Source organism: Symphalangus syndactylus, chromosome 11 (genome assembly GCF_028878055.3).
Source record: "Symphalangus syndactylus isolate Jambi chromosome 11, NHGRI_mSymSyn1-v2.1_pri, whole genome shotgun sequence".
NCBI lineage: Eukaryota > Metazoa > Chordata > Mammalia > Primates > Hylobatidae > Symphalangus > Symphalangus syndactylus.
The window spans coordinates 60,693,312-60,706,060 of NC_072433.2; the positions used below are offsets into that span (position 1 = coordinate 60,693,312).

The following is a 12,749-nucleotide window of genomic DNA, read 5'->3' on the forward strand; positions in this document are numbered from 1 at the left end:
GTGCTGAGATTATAGGCATGAGCCACTGCGCCTGGCCAATCTGTGTGAATTTTAATGTTAAATATATGCATTAATTTGGGGCAGGTAACCATGTTTGCTGAATGCCTGCCTGTTACTGATAAAATCAATAACTTTCCACAAAATATCAACTAAAAATGCTATAGTAGGAAAGCCTGAATTGACTGATAACTGAGGAAGAAATGGAAAGCTATTAAAGAACTGCCTGTTCCCTCAAAGGGCAGCAGGATTGGATGGATTTTTTCATACATTCTTCCAAGGATCAGATAATCCCCATGTTGTATGAACTGTTTAAAAACAGAAAAATCACTCTCAGAGGCAAAATGATTCAGTTTCCTAAATCTATTGCCGTCTTCCCCCCAACTCCCTCATGTGCAGTGATTATGTCTTATTCAACATCGAATTTCTGTGCCTGGTTTGTAGGAGGTGCACAATGTGTTGATTAATCTGAGAGGAACATGCCACAACCAAAGACAGCTTGCAGAGCAGCCAGCCCCAGCCTCTGATGTTATAAATGTAGATGTGCTGGTGGTGGGGCCAGTTCTGTTGTGGGCTTGGGTCAGAACTCACTTGAGGACTGTGATTACTCTTGGGCTTTAAGCTTTGAGAGGGGAGAGGAGAAATTAGAAAAGGAAATGGCGGGCCTCGTATACAGGATTTATGAGCAGGTTGTCTGAAAATAGGATGAGCTGCCTCACATAATAGTATTTTTCCTATCATCGCACAGGCTTAAGCAGAGTCTTGGGTGATACTGTAGGGGGCAGTCACGTGCCTCGTAGTGGATTGGGCTGGATTCACTTACTTTCTTTTCTTTGTCTCTTGCTCCTTTCTTCTGACTTGTGAGCTTATGAAAATGTATGTTAGAAGCAGTGTTGACAGTGTTTGGCAGCTTTATGGGTGTGTGAAGAGTGGATGAGGAGGAGGAGATGAAAATAACAGAGGTTTTGAAACAGGGTGTTTGGGGATGGCACTCTTGACGACTGGAAAAATAAAATGGAAAGCCATTCTGGAGGTGGGTGGATAAGTTTCATTTTGGTTGGGTCATATAGTATTTGAACATAAGAATCCCAAGAAAACTTTTATTAAAAGCTATATTTATTAGAATGTTACCATTTTCAGGTACTGTGCAATGTGAATCATTTAAGTTTTTGGTGAGCCATGTAGAAAGGAACTGATCTAGTCTAAACATGGAACTATCTCTTAAATCAAGATACAGTTGTAATCATATAGATGCTTTTCCTGAGTTAGTTGTTTTACATCTTCCTTTGTGTGACTTAAAGTTTTTAGTTTGACTCTGCTAGTTTTGTTTTATTTGTGCGTGGCTTGATGGATTTTTCCTGTCCCCATCTATACACTTGTCACAATGAGGGGCTACTAAATAGGGCAGTGTTCTCTGTTTGTGTAGTCCCCACAGCTGTTTCCTATAGTGAAGACTCTGGAAAACAATGACCTCATAGTTTCCACAAAAAAAAAAACCTTTTATATTTAGTAGGGGAAAAGAAATCATTCAAAATTCAGTAATTTAAAGTTGTGTCCTCTGTTGCTTCTTCCTTCAAAAATATTATTGTTTGCTCTGCTAATTAATTGTTCATTGGCTGTTCCTCAAATGACCTTTTATGTTTAACAAACAACATTTTTGCAGTGGAGCACATCGGGATATCTTGTCTTCCATTTGACTGTAATCTTTCTCTATTTAGAAATCATTGTTTTAAGCCATGGACTGTGGCAGTTCCTAGAGCAATTGGCCAGTCACTGAACATCTGTTGCTTCTTCCCTCCAGCTGTTGGGTTTGGATGGTAGCAAACAATGTGTCCACAAATAAACAGTTCACGCTTTAGAAGATTTCATAGGACTGGTCAGGAAATGCCTTTGTTGGTATCTGCTTCTACTGGAAGGAACCCTTCTTTGTAAACCCATCACTAGCTCAGTACATGTTTTGGCTTTAATTCTTGGTATTCTTTTAATCTTGAAGAGCAAGGTAGAGAGCCATCTGATTGTCAGGAGATTTAAGAAACAATAATAATCACAGTGATGGAAATGCCGCTTATTTGTGTAGGGCCATATCATTTACAAAGTGAATTCACGTACACAAGCCCAGAGAGAAAAGCAAGCTGATGATGGCAGGTTCCATGTGCCTTTTATGGTTCATTAGAGTTCTTTAGCATCAAATGCCCTCCCATTCATTGCTACACTCATTTTATTGCTTGCTCATTTCGGTCCTCTAGTACTCTAGTGACGCAACAGGTTTCTGTGTTTGATCCTGTCCCCAACAACATTTTTGCCAGTGAGTTGGATGAGGACCTAACCTAGGTATATTAATTGAATTTGTAAATGTCTTCTACAAAAATTTGGCTGGGCATGGTGGCTTAGGACAGTAATCCCAGCACTTTGGGAGGCTGAGGGTGGAGGATTGCTTGAGCCCAGGAGTTCAAGACCAGCCAGGGCAGCATAACAAGATTCTGTGTCTACAAAACTAAAATAAAATACAACTTTAAATTGTTATTATTTTTAGACAGTCTTGCTCTGTTGCCCAGCCTGGAGTGCACTGGCATGATCATAGCTCACTGCAACCTTGAATTGCAGGGCTTGAGATCCTCTTGCCTCAGCCTCCTGAGTAGCTAGAACTGGAGGTGCACACTACCATGCCTGGGTAATTTTTGTATTTTTTTGTGAGATGGGGTACGTTGCCCAGACTGGTCTCAAATTCTTGGCCTTGAGTGATCCTCCCACCTTGGCCTTCTAAAGTGCTGGGATTACAAGCGTGAGCCACAGTGCCCAGCTGAATTTGTAAATGTCTTGATGGGTATAGCATATACTCCAAGTTAGAGAATGCAGGTCCGTTAAGATCTTTAATTAAAATTAACAGCTAAAATGGAATAGAATCCTGCATCTTGCATTTGGATCCAAAAATGAACTAACTACCCCATAGCACCTATGTGAAAGGACCTGGGTGTGTTACTAGCTCGTGACTTACGCTGATGTATCTGCCAAAAATGTTTAAGGTTTTTATGCTACCTTCAAAGAAGTATCTTGATCTAGGGTGGTGGGTGATAGTGCTGTTCCTGTCAGACCACACCTAGGATTTTATGTTTACGTGTCATTCTGGAAACCTAGGATATCATGTAATGTCTGGGCTGACAAACTGTAGTGTGTCTAGAGTTGGTGGTGGAAGACTCCCTAGGGGAGTCTTTCAGCAGGGAGAGGGGATTACTTTGAGAGAAAGCATTTGTCTTTGCACATAATTCCAACTCCTGTAGTTCCGGCCCTCATTATGTCTCAGTCACACAATTGCAGTAGCCTTCTAGCCCCTCCGCTATTGCTAAACTCTGTCCTTTCTAATTGGTAGTTTTTCTTTTTCAAAATTTTATTTATTAAAAATATTAGAGATGGGGGGGGCGGTGTCACTTTGTTGACCAGGCTGGACTCGAACTCCTGGCCTCAAGTGATACTGCATCTTGGCCTCCCAAAATGCTGGGATTATGGGCGTGAGCCACCACGCCTGGCCTAATTGATAGTTTTGGTTGCTGCCAGATGAATCTTATTAAAGTTTACTTGAAATTACATTATTTTTCTTTTCAAAAATTGCCATTGCTTTTTTATACAGAAAGTACCATGTAAATTTCTTAGCTTGGTATTTAAGCTTTCTCATGATGAAACCTTGTCCTCCCCCCTGTCCAGGAAAGGCAGAGGAACACAGGGAAAGAGCTGTAGCATTAGAGACTTTGGTTCAGATTCTGAGACCTGAGGCAAGTGATGCATTCTTCATAGGATTGATAACCAGGAATAGGTGAGAAATGTACGTAAAGTGCCTAATATGGTGCCTGGTATAGAGAAATCTGTTAGCATTATTACTTCACAGTCCCCTGACTACTTTGCTGGCTATTGTTTGTGCCCTATACCCTCCCACCTGTAGTGCTTTTTCTGCTTTCTCCTTCCTGGGTCCAGAGTACACCCCCGCTTTACTAGTTTTAGAAATTACTCTTACATTAAAGTTCCCCTAACCCCTGTGGTTGGATGTTATGGCTTCCTCATTCGAAAGCAGATAACATTTTACATGGAACCATGTTAAAGTACTTGTACACTTCTTTCTTAGTTATGTTTAAATAGTAGTAATAATAGCCAAGTGGTCAGAAAACCTTTCTTTGTGAACATTTCAACTATATATAACTAAGAGGGGAGATCAGTACGATGAACCTGCATTTCCCTGTCACCCAGCTTCAACAACTACCAATTTGTGGACAATCTTATTTCATCTGTATAACCTTTGCCTTTACTCTCCCCAAACTTTTGAAGCAGCTTCCAAATGTATTTCATCCATAGATATTTAAGTATATATCTCTAAAAGATAAGGATGCTTTAGAAAAATCATAATGCCCTTATCTGCCTAAGGAAAACTAATATTCCTTAATTAGTGTTCATATTTCTCTGATATTGTTTCTGTCTCTCAGATACATATATACGTACACATATATGTGTACAACTGTGCATATATATTTCCTACTCTTTATATAAGGATCCAAATAAGTTTCCAAAATTTCAATGGATTGATAACATCTGTTGTCACTCACATTCTCTCTCTCTCATTTATTTTGTTTTTCCTCTGGCAGTTTATTTGTTGAATGCGTGTTTGTTTAGTAGAGCAGAGCTTTTCAAATTATTTGTGGTTTAGGACTAATTTTTAAAATTTCCAATCTATTGTGGGCTGTTTGTAAAATACAATACAAATCAATTAATAGAAAGTGACATAAAAAAGGCGTATGTAAGACCAGCCCCATTAAAAAATTGTTAAATTCAGAAGACATAAAGTTATGGTTTAATTTGTAAATACTTCTAAATGCTTACTCTCAATTTCTATAATCTCATCATGGACTGGCAACAGAAACTTCATAGTCTTGATTTTTTGTATTATATTCCAGTAGCTTCAATTAAGATGTTCCTCTGTCCATGTATTTCCTGTAAATTGGTGGTTAGAGCTAGAGGTTTAGAGACTCAAGTTTGAGGTTTTTTTCTCCTTCTCTTTTTGGCAAAACTTTCTGTGCATAGTGTTATAAACTTCCATCAGAAAGCCTGCGCTGTTTAGTTCTATCTCTTGTGGTGCCAAGAATCACTGGTAATTGTTCCCTGACTCGTTAATTTATTAAGGGTTGAAAGTGGTGAAATTGTAATTCTAACATTCCTATTTTACTTGTTAGCTGGAACACTTCTACAGAGACTCTTGTCCAGTTACTTGGTTTCCCTGAAGTAAATTTTGCAGAAGAAAGGCTAGATAAAAGCTTGATTTTTCCCCCTCCTTTATTTTCCAGTTTTCAAAATAATTACTTGATTTCCAATTGTGTTTAGTGAATTTTTGTAACCTTATGAACTCATGGGTTTAAGCATATTTGATGTATTCAGTCATAGTTTTTAACCTTATTGATGCTCAAAATTGTCCCATTTTTGTCCAGTGGGACAAGTCAACTCTCAAGTCCTTTTGACACTGTACTAGTAGCCTGGGATGTCAAACGAGAGTGCAAAGATGTTAAGATGTTCCAGGCTTATCATTTCTTGCACCAGATCTGGAATCAGTCATTTCCAGATACTGGAATCAGGTTCCTTTGGTACAGTGGTTCTGAGAGACCACAGTTGAGGCATGAGGGATGCACATGGTTTCTAAGAAAGGGGTGATTTCTTTTAAAGCTAAATCATGAATTCACATTGATTATTCCAATACAGGGTTTCGGGGTTTTATTGACCCTCCTTGGTCTTATATCTGTGGCTTGTTCCTCCCGTGCTGAAAATCCTATTTGTAACACCAGTGTAAATTCTCGTTTGCCTTATCCCACAGTATGCTCCTAAGTCTCAGAATAATAATCCCAGTACTACCACCAACAGTGTTAGTATTTGAAAATGGCTTAAGACTTATTTGGTAGTTTTTTTGTCCATAGCATATATTCTTCTAGGACCGTATGGTACAAATTACTGCTTTAAAGTTACTTGGAATAGTTCTCTATGTGGTTTTGTCATCACTGGATATATAGTTAGTATTAGTTGTTTCGGCCAGGCGCGTTGGCTCACGCCTGTAATCCCAGCACTTTGGGAGGCCGAGGAGGGTGGATCACGAGGTCAGGAGTTCAAGACCAGCTTGGCTAAGATGGTGAAACCAAGTCTCTACTAAAAAAAAAACAAAAACAAACAAACAAAAAAAAACTACAAAAATTAGCCAGGCGCAGTGGTAGGTAGGTGCCTGTAATCCCAGCTACTTGGGAGGCTGAGGCAGGAGAATCACTTGAACCCAGGTGGCAGAGGTTGCAGTGAGCTGAGATCGTGCCACTACACTCCAGCCTGGGCGACAGAGCGAGACTCCGTCTCAAAAAAAAAAAAAAAAAAAAAAAAAAAAAAAATCAGTTTTCTTTTTTAATCTTTTTTAAAATGAGGTTTTCTTTTTTTTCCTTTGAGACAGAATATTGCTCTGTCGCCCAGGCTGGAGTTCAATGATGCGATCATAGCTCACTGCAGCCTACCTCCCAGGCTCCGGTGATCCTCAGTCCCTGGAGTAGCTGGGACCACAGGTGCTCACCACCATGCCCAGCTAGTTTTTTATTTTTTGTAGAGGCACTATTTCACTATGTTGCCCAGGCTGGTCTCAAACTCCCGGGCTCAAGCAATCCTCCTGCCTTGGCCTCCCAAGGTGCTGGAATTACAGGAGTGAGCCACCACACTGGCCCATTTGTTTCTTTTTTTGCTTTTGATTTTGATAGATTGGTTCCTAAAATTTGATTTTGTTGCATCATAATTATATTAAAAAATACAATATATGGCTGAAGTCAAATCTGCAAAACAAGATCTATTCAGAAATCTAGCTCTGTCTCTGATCCTTCCACTCTATTGCCTTTCTCCTTAAACTTTATGATTTATTCTTTCATTGTTTAAATATAAGGCAGTATGTGTAGGTATATATTAATATATGTGTGTATTCATATATGGGTGTGTATTCATGTTCTCTCTTATTTAGATAAATGGTAGCACACTATGGATAATTTTCTCCTCTTGCTTTTTTCGTATCACTAACGTATGAGTGCTTATCACATGCCCTGCACAGTGGATTATTTTATTTGCTCCTTATAATGTTGTAAGGTAGATGCATGTGTTACAATTTCTGTTTCATAGTTGGAGACAGGTATTTCTGTATAGACCTTTACTTCTCTGAGTCCCTTTTTTATTTTTTTATTTTATTTTATTTTTTTTTTTTGAGACAGTCTCACTCTTTTGCCCAGGCTGGAGTGCAGTGGTGTGATCTTGGTTCACTGCAAGCCCCACCTCCCGGGTTCACACCATTCTCCTGCCTCAGCCTCCCAAGTAGCTGGGACTACAGGTGCCCGCCACCATGCCTGGCTAATTTTTTTTTTTTTTTTTTTAAGTAGAGACGAGGTTTCACCATGTTAGCCAGGATGGTCTCCATCTCCTGATCTTGTGATCCATCTGCCTCAGCCTCCCAAAGTGCTGGGATTATAGGCGTGAGCCACTTCGCCCAGCCTTTTTTGTTTTTTTAAAGAGACAGGGTTGCTCTGTACCCAGGTTAGAGTTCAGTGGTGCAGTCATAGCTTACTGCAGCCTCAAACTTGGGCTCAAGCAATCCTTCCACCTCAGCCTCTGCAGTAGCTGGGACGACAGGTGCCTGCCACCACTCTCAGCTAATTAAACCTTTTTTTTTCTTGTAGAGACAGATTCTTGGTATATTGCCTAGGCTGGTCTTGAATTCCTGGCCTCAAGTGATCCTCTCGTCTTGGCCTCCCAAAGTGCTGAGATTACAGGCATGAGGCACTGTGTATGGCTGCTATGATTCCCTTTAACCCCCATAGTAACTAGTTGTGACCCTTGTGTGCATATTCATGAGCAAATGAATGAGCAGGGAATTAACTTCTCTATTTATCTTGAGCAATGATGGGAGCAGAGAAAGGCTGTTTCCAAACTCTAGAGAAGGAAATTCAATGCTTTCTTTATTTGAAGGTTATGGCTCTCTGTAGCTGGAGAAGAATAATAGTAAGAACTTATTCCCTGACCAGAGTTGCTCCCAGTAATTACACAAATACATTAAGTTGGAAAGTTCTTTTTTTTTTTGAGACGGAGTCTCGCTCTGTCGCCCAGGCTGGAGTGCAGTGGCGCAATCTCGGCTCACTGCAAGCTCCGCCTCCCGGGTTCACGCCATTCTCCTGCCTCAGCCTCTCCGAGTAGCTGGGACTACAGGCGCCCGCCACCACACCCGGCTAATTTTTTTGTATTTTTAGTAGAGACGGGGTTTCACCGTGTTAGCCAGGATGGTCTCGATCTCCTGACCTCGTGATCCGCCCGCCTCGGCCTCCCAAAGTGCTGGGATTACAAGCGTGAGCTACCGCGCCCGGCCCGAAAGTTCTTTAATCTTCTAAAAATAAGAGTTCCTTTTAACAGTACAGTGACAACTTGGTAAATCTTCCTCATTTTAGAGTCTTTGTGTCATGGAAGTTATAATAAACTAGGGTAGCTAAGGAAAAGGACAAACTCCTTTAAAAGCAACAGCTTATGGAAAATATCTACTAGTTAATGATTTCACAATTTTAATAGTGACAGGAAGAAAGAGTAGCTTCATTTCCCTTCAGATGGGAAAGAAAGGAGTATTGGCTGCTTTTTATTTTATATCCAGCTGGAGGAAGGGGTTAGTTACCCTTCAGGCTCTATTGTGATGTCAGGCAGCTGGTTAAGCTGTTGTAGCTTCCCCCACCCCTTCCCGGATTCTGTCAAGCTTCAGAGGGTAGAGCTGGGGGAGGAGGAGGGCATCCAGAGTCAGAGGCTACTCTTTTCCTTTTGAAAATCTGTGAGCCTATGAGTTTTGAATGTAGTGAGACTCCTAGTGCAGCTGAGATCTTGGGCAGGTCACTGAGCCTCAGTTTCCATATTTTCCTTTTCATTGCCACATAGTAATACCAGCCTCACAGATCGTGGTGTTTAACAATGATTGGCTCCTTTACACCTGAGTGGTGAAAACATTTTAGCAAGAACAACCAACCAACACACCAACCAACCCAGCCTGTGACAGCAGGTCTGGGATATAAGAAAGGGATGCTGGTAGGACAGAGGTGTAGAAAGGATCTTGCAAAATACCACCATAGTCAAGTGCTGACAAGAAGTATGCTCCACCTCCACACTTTCGCTGGGTCTAGCTTTGCAAATCTGATTGTTTTATAGCTTACCTTTGATGCGTAGATGCTCTAGGGTTTTTTTAAATTTTTTTATTTTTGTGAGACAGAGTCTCGCTCTGTCACCCAGGCTGGAGTGCAGTGGCATGATCTTGGCTCATTGCAACCTCCACCTCCCAGGTTCAAGCAATTCTCCTACCTCAGCCTCCCAAGTAGCTGGGATTACAGGCACCCGCCACCACACCTGGCGAATTTTTGTATTTTTAGCAGAGACGGGGTTTCACCATGTTGGCTAGGCTGGTCTTGAACTCCTGACCTCCGGTGATCCACCCGCCTCAGCCTCGTGCTGGGATTACAGGCATGAGCCACCATGCCTGGCCATGATGCTCTAGGTTATGACCACTTGAATTTCAGACTGTTTTTGAAGAGGTGGTATTTATATATATCTCCAGTGTTCTAGTGCTGGATGACTCACTGAGGAGTATGTCCCGGAGAGGACACTCACTTCTCAGTATGATACATTCTGTGCCATTGTATCATCGTTGAATAACACAATGATAATCCATGTGCCTGGCATTTTGGGGAATGAGTCTTTTACGTAAGTGACTTCTGAGGTAACTACTTATTTGAACATCAGATCCTTACAATTTTAACCTTTTCTTTTGATTAGATGGCTTGATCATATTATTTTGTACTCGTTGCCGGGGTGAGAATCCTAGACATACACACTCAGTTGTTCCTTGGTGATTTAGGGTTGTTAATGAACATCATTGCTTGATCTCCTTTTAGGTAATATGGAGGTTTCTTTTGGGGCTAGTGGGACTACGTAGGCCCTGTTGAGTGGTTCTGGATTGCTGTATTGTTTGAATTCTTATTTCTGCTATGATATTTCCTTTCATGGCTCCCTACCATCTTCATGCTACTTTTCTCTTGCTTTATCCTATTTCTGGGATCCTGTACCTCCTACTTCCTCTTGTACTTTTCTTCTTTTTTTTGAGACAGAATCTCACTCTGTCTCCCAGGCTGGAGTGCAGTGGTGTGATCATGGCTCACTGTAGCCTTTATCTCCCAGGCTCAAGTGATCTTTTCACCTCAGCTCCCCGGTAGCCAGGACCACAGGTGTGCGCCACTATGCCTGGCTAATTTTTAAATTTTTGATAGAAACCACGTCTCTCTTTGTTGCCTGGGCTGGTCTCAAACTCTTGGCCACAAGCGATCTTTCTGCCTTGGACGCCCAAAGTGCTGGGATTATAGGCATGAGACACCATGCCTGACTGTTTTGCAGTTTCTAATCTGCTTTTTAGTTAAGTAACTAGATAAATAGAATCGGCTCTAAATAAGACTAACTAAACTGAGTTAGAGTCTGAGCGTCTAACTAAATTAAGAAACTTTAGTGTTTTTCCTTTTTAGTGTCAACTTTTTTATTTTTTATTTATTTATTTATTTTTTGAGATGCAGCCTTCTTCTGTTGGGTGTGCAGTGGCATGATCTCGGCTCACTGCAACCTCCACCTCCCAGGTTCAAGTGATCTCCTGCTTCAGCCTCATGAGTAGCTGGAATTACAGGTGTGCACCACCACGCCTGGCTAATTTTTGTATTTTTAATAGAGACAGGGTTTCACCATGTTGGCCAGGCTAGTCTCGAACTCCTTACCTCAGGTGATCTGTCCACCTTGGCCTCCCAGAGTCCGAGGATTACAGGTGTGAGCTGCCGCGCCCAGCCTGATGTCAACTTTTTGAACGAAGTATGGCATACATACAGAAGAATATATATGTCGTTAGTGTACAGCTTGATGTATTATCCTAAAGTGATAATTTGTCACCCAGATCAAGAAATAGGACATCTCTAGCACTCCAGAAGGTACCCTTTCTGGAATGTTAGACTGTCGTCTAACACCATCCATTAGACCATCTTCTAACACCATTGATTAAACATAGACTGTCTTCTAACACCATTGATTAGTTTTGTCTGTTGTTGGACTTTATTATGAGTGAAATAAGTATATATTGTTTTAAAAATAGCTTTATTGAGATACAGTTAACCTACGATTTAATTCATCCATTTAGTGTACAGTTCGGTTATATTCTTGGAGTTGTGCAAACATTATCACAATCAATTTTAGAACATTTTTAATTATCTCCCCAAAAAACCCCATACTCATTAGCAGTCACTCCCTATTTCCCTGGAATATTCCAGCCCTACATGAATGCTAAGCTACATTGTGTCTCTATCTAGTCTGGACATTTCAGATAAAAGGAATCATATATGTGGCCTTTTGCATCTGGCTTCTTTCACTTAGCACGATATTTTTAAGGTTAATCATGTTGTAGTATATATCGTACTACATTCCTTTTTATAGCAGCAAAATATTCTATTATATGAATATTTCACATTTTGTTTATTCATCTGCTGATGGACGTTTGAGTTGTTTCTACTTTAGCTGTTATAAATAATGCTGCTGTGAACATTCACATACAGATTTTTATGTGGAGATATGTTTTTGTTCCTCTCGGGTATATTTTAGAGATGGAATTGCTGGGTCATATGGTAACTGTGTTTAATTGTTTGAGGAGCTGTCAGGCACTTTTCCAATGTTGCTACACCATTTTATTCCCACGAGCACTGTGTGAGGGTTCCAGTTTTTCCATATCCTCATCAACACTTGTTAATGTCTGTCTTTTTCATTATAGCCATTTGAGTAGACATGAAGTGGTATCTCATTGTGGTTTTGGTTTGCAATAAGTATATATTCTTTTGTGTCTGGGTTCTTTTGCTAAAATTTGATATTAGATAACATCTATTTCTGTGAGAGTAGTGTCTAAATTTTTGTAGAAAACATGGAAAATATATGCACGTTGAAATAATAAAATTGACTTACTTGCCTTCCCCTCCCCTGTGTGTGTATAACATAATTGATATCAAACCATATATCCAGATTTTCATCATGTGATCTTTATTTCATATTGTCTTATGAGTAATTTTCATCATAAAAACTTTTCAGATCATTATATGAAGGTACTATAACCTATTTTTGACATGTAGATGGCTTCTGGTTGTAATGAATGTATTTTGTACATAAGTCTTTCACTTTTGATCATTTCTTGAGGCTATATAAAACGAGGAAATTCCTTTCAGTAGTTACCTATTTCAAAGGCTCTTAAATCATATTATTACCTTATTTACAGAAGGATTTTACCACTAGCATTGTTAAGAATGTGTAGTACCCCACTGTTGTAATTAAAAAAGAAATCTTTTAAGTTGCTAAGTAGAAAATAGCATTTCATTGTTTGAATTTGCATTTCTTTGGTTAGTAGTGAGGGAGAACAGGTTGATCTATTCTTTGAAGTTACTATATGATAGTAACATTTTGATACTAGGGAAATTGCCCTATTTTGATTTCACACTCTTCTCTTTGTTTGCTGTCTGTATATTCACACACTCATCCATTTAGCATCCACATAAGAGAGGCAGATGACCAAGGCCTGAACCGACTAGAATTGGTAAAGATTGGGCTGGGCCAGGCCAGGCCTAGGCTGGGAAGGTTCTAAATTGTACTTTGCTAGGAGAAGACTGGAGCCAGGA

At 40.2% G+C, this 12,749-nt stretch overlaps 1 protein-coding gene across 7 annotated transcripts in view; it reads left to right on the forward strand.

The window, feature by feature from the left end:
* USP31 (ubiquitin specific peptidase 31) overlaps positions 1-12,749 on the forward strand; it is an 87,566-nt gene that overhangs the window by 16,692 nt on the left and 58,125 nt on the right. The window contains exon 1 of one of the 7 annotated variants that reach the window (XM_063612062.1): positions 3,425-3,805. The exons of the other annotated variants lie outside the window; for them this stretch is intronic. Within the exon in view, the coding sequence (XP_063468132.1) occupies positions 3,666-3,805 (140 nt within the window). The 5' untranslated portion in view covers positions 3,425-3,665. Of the gene's footprint in view, positions 1-3,424; positions 3,806-12,749 lie in introns of those variants that run through there. 7 annotated transcript variants of the gene reach the window in all.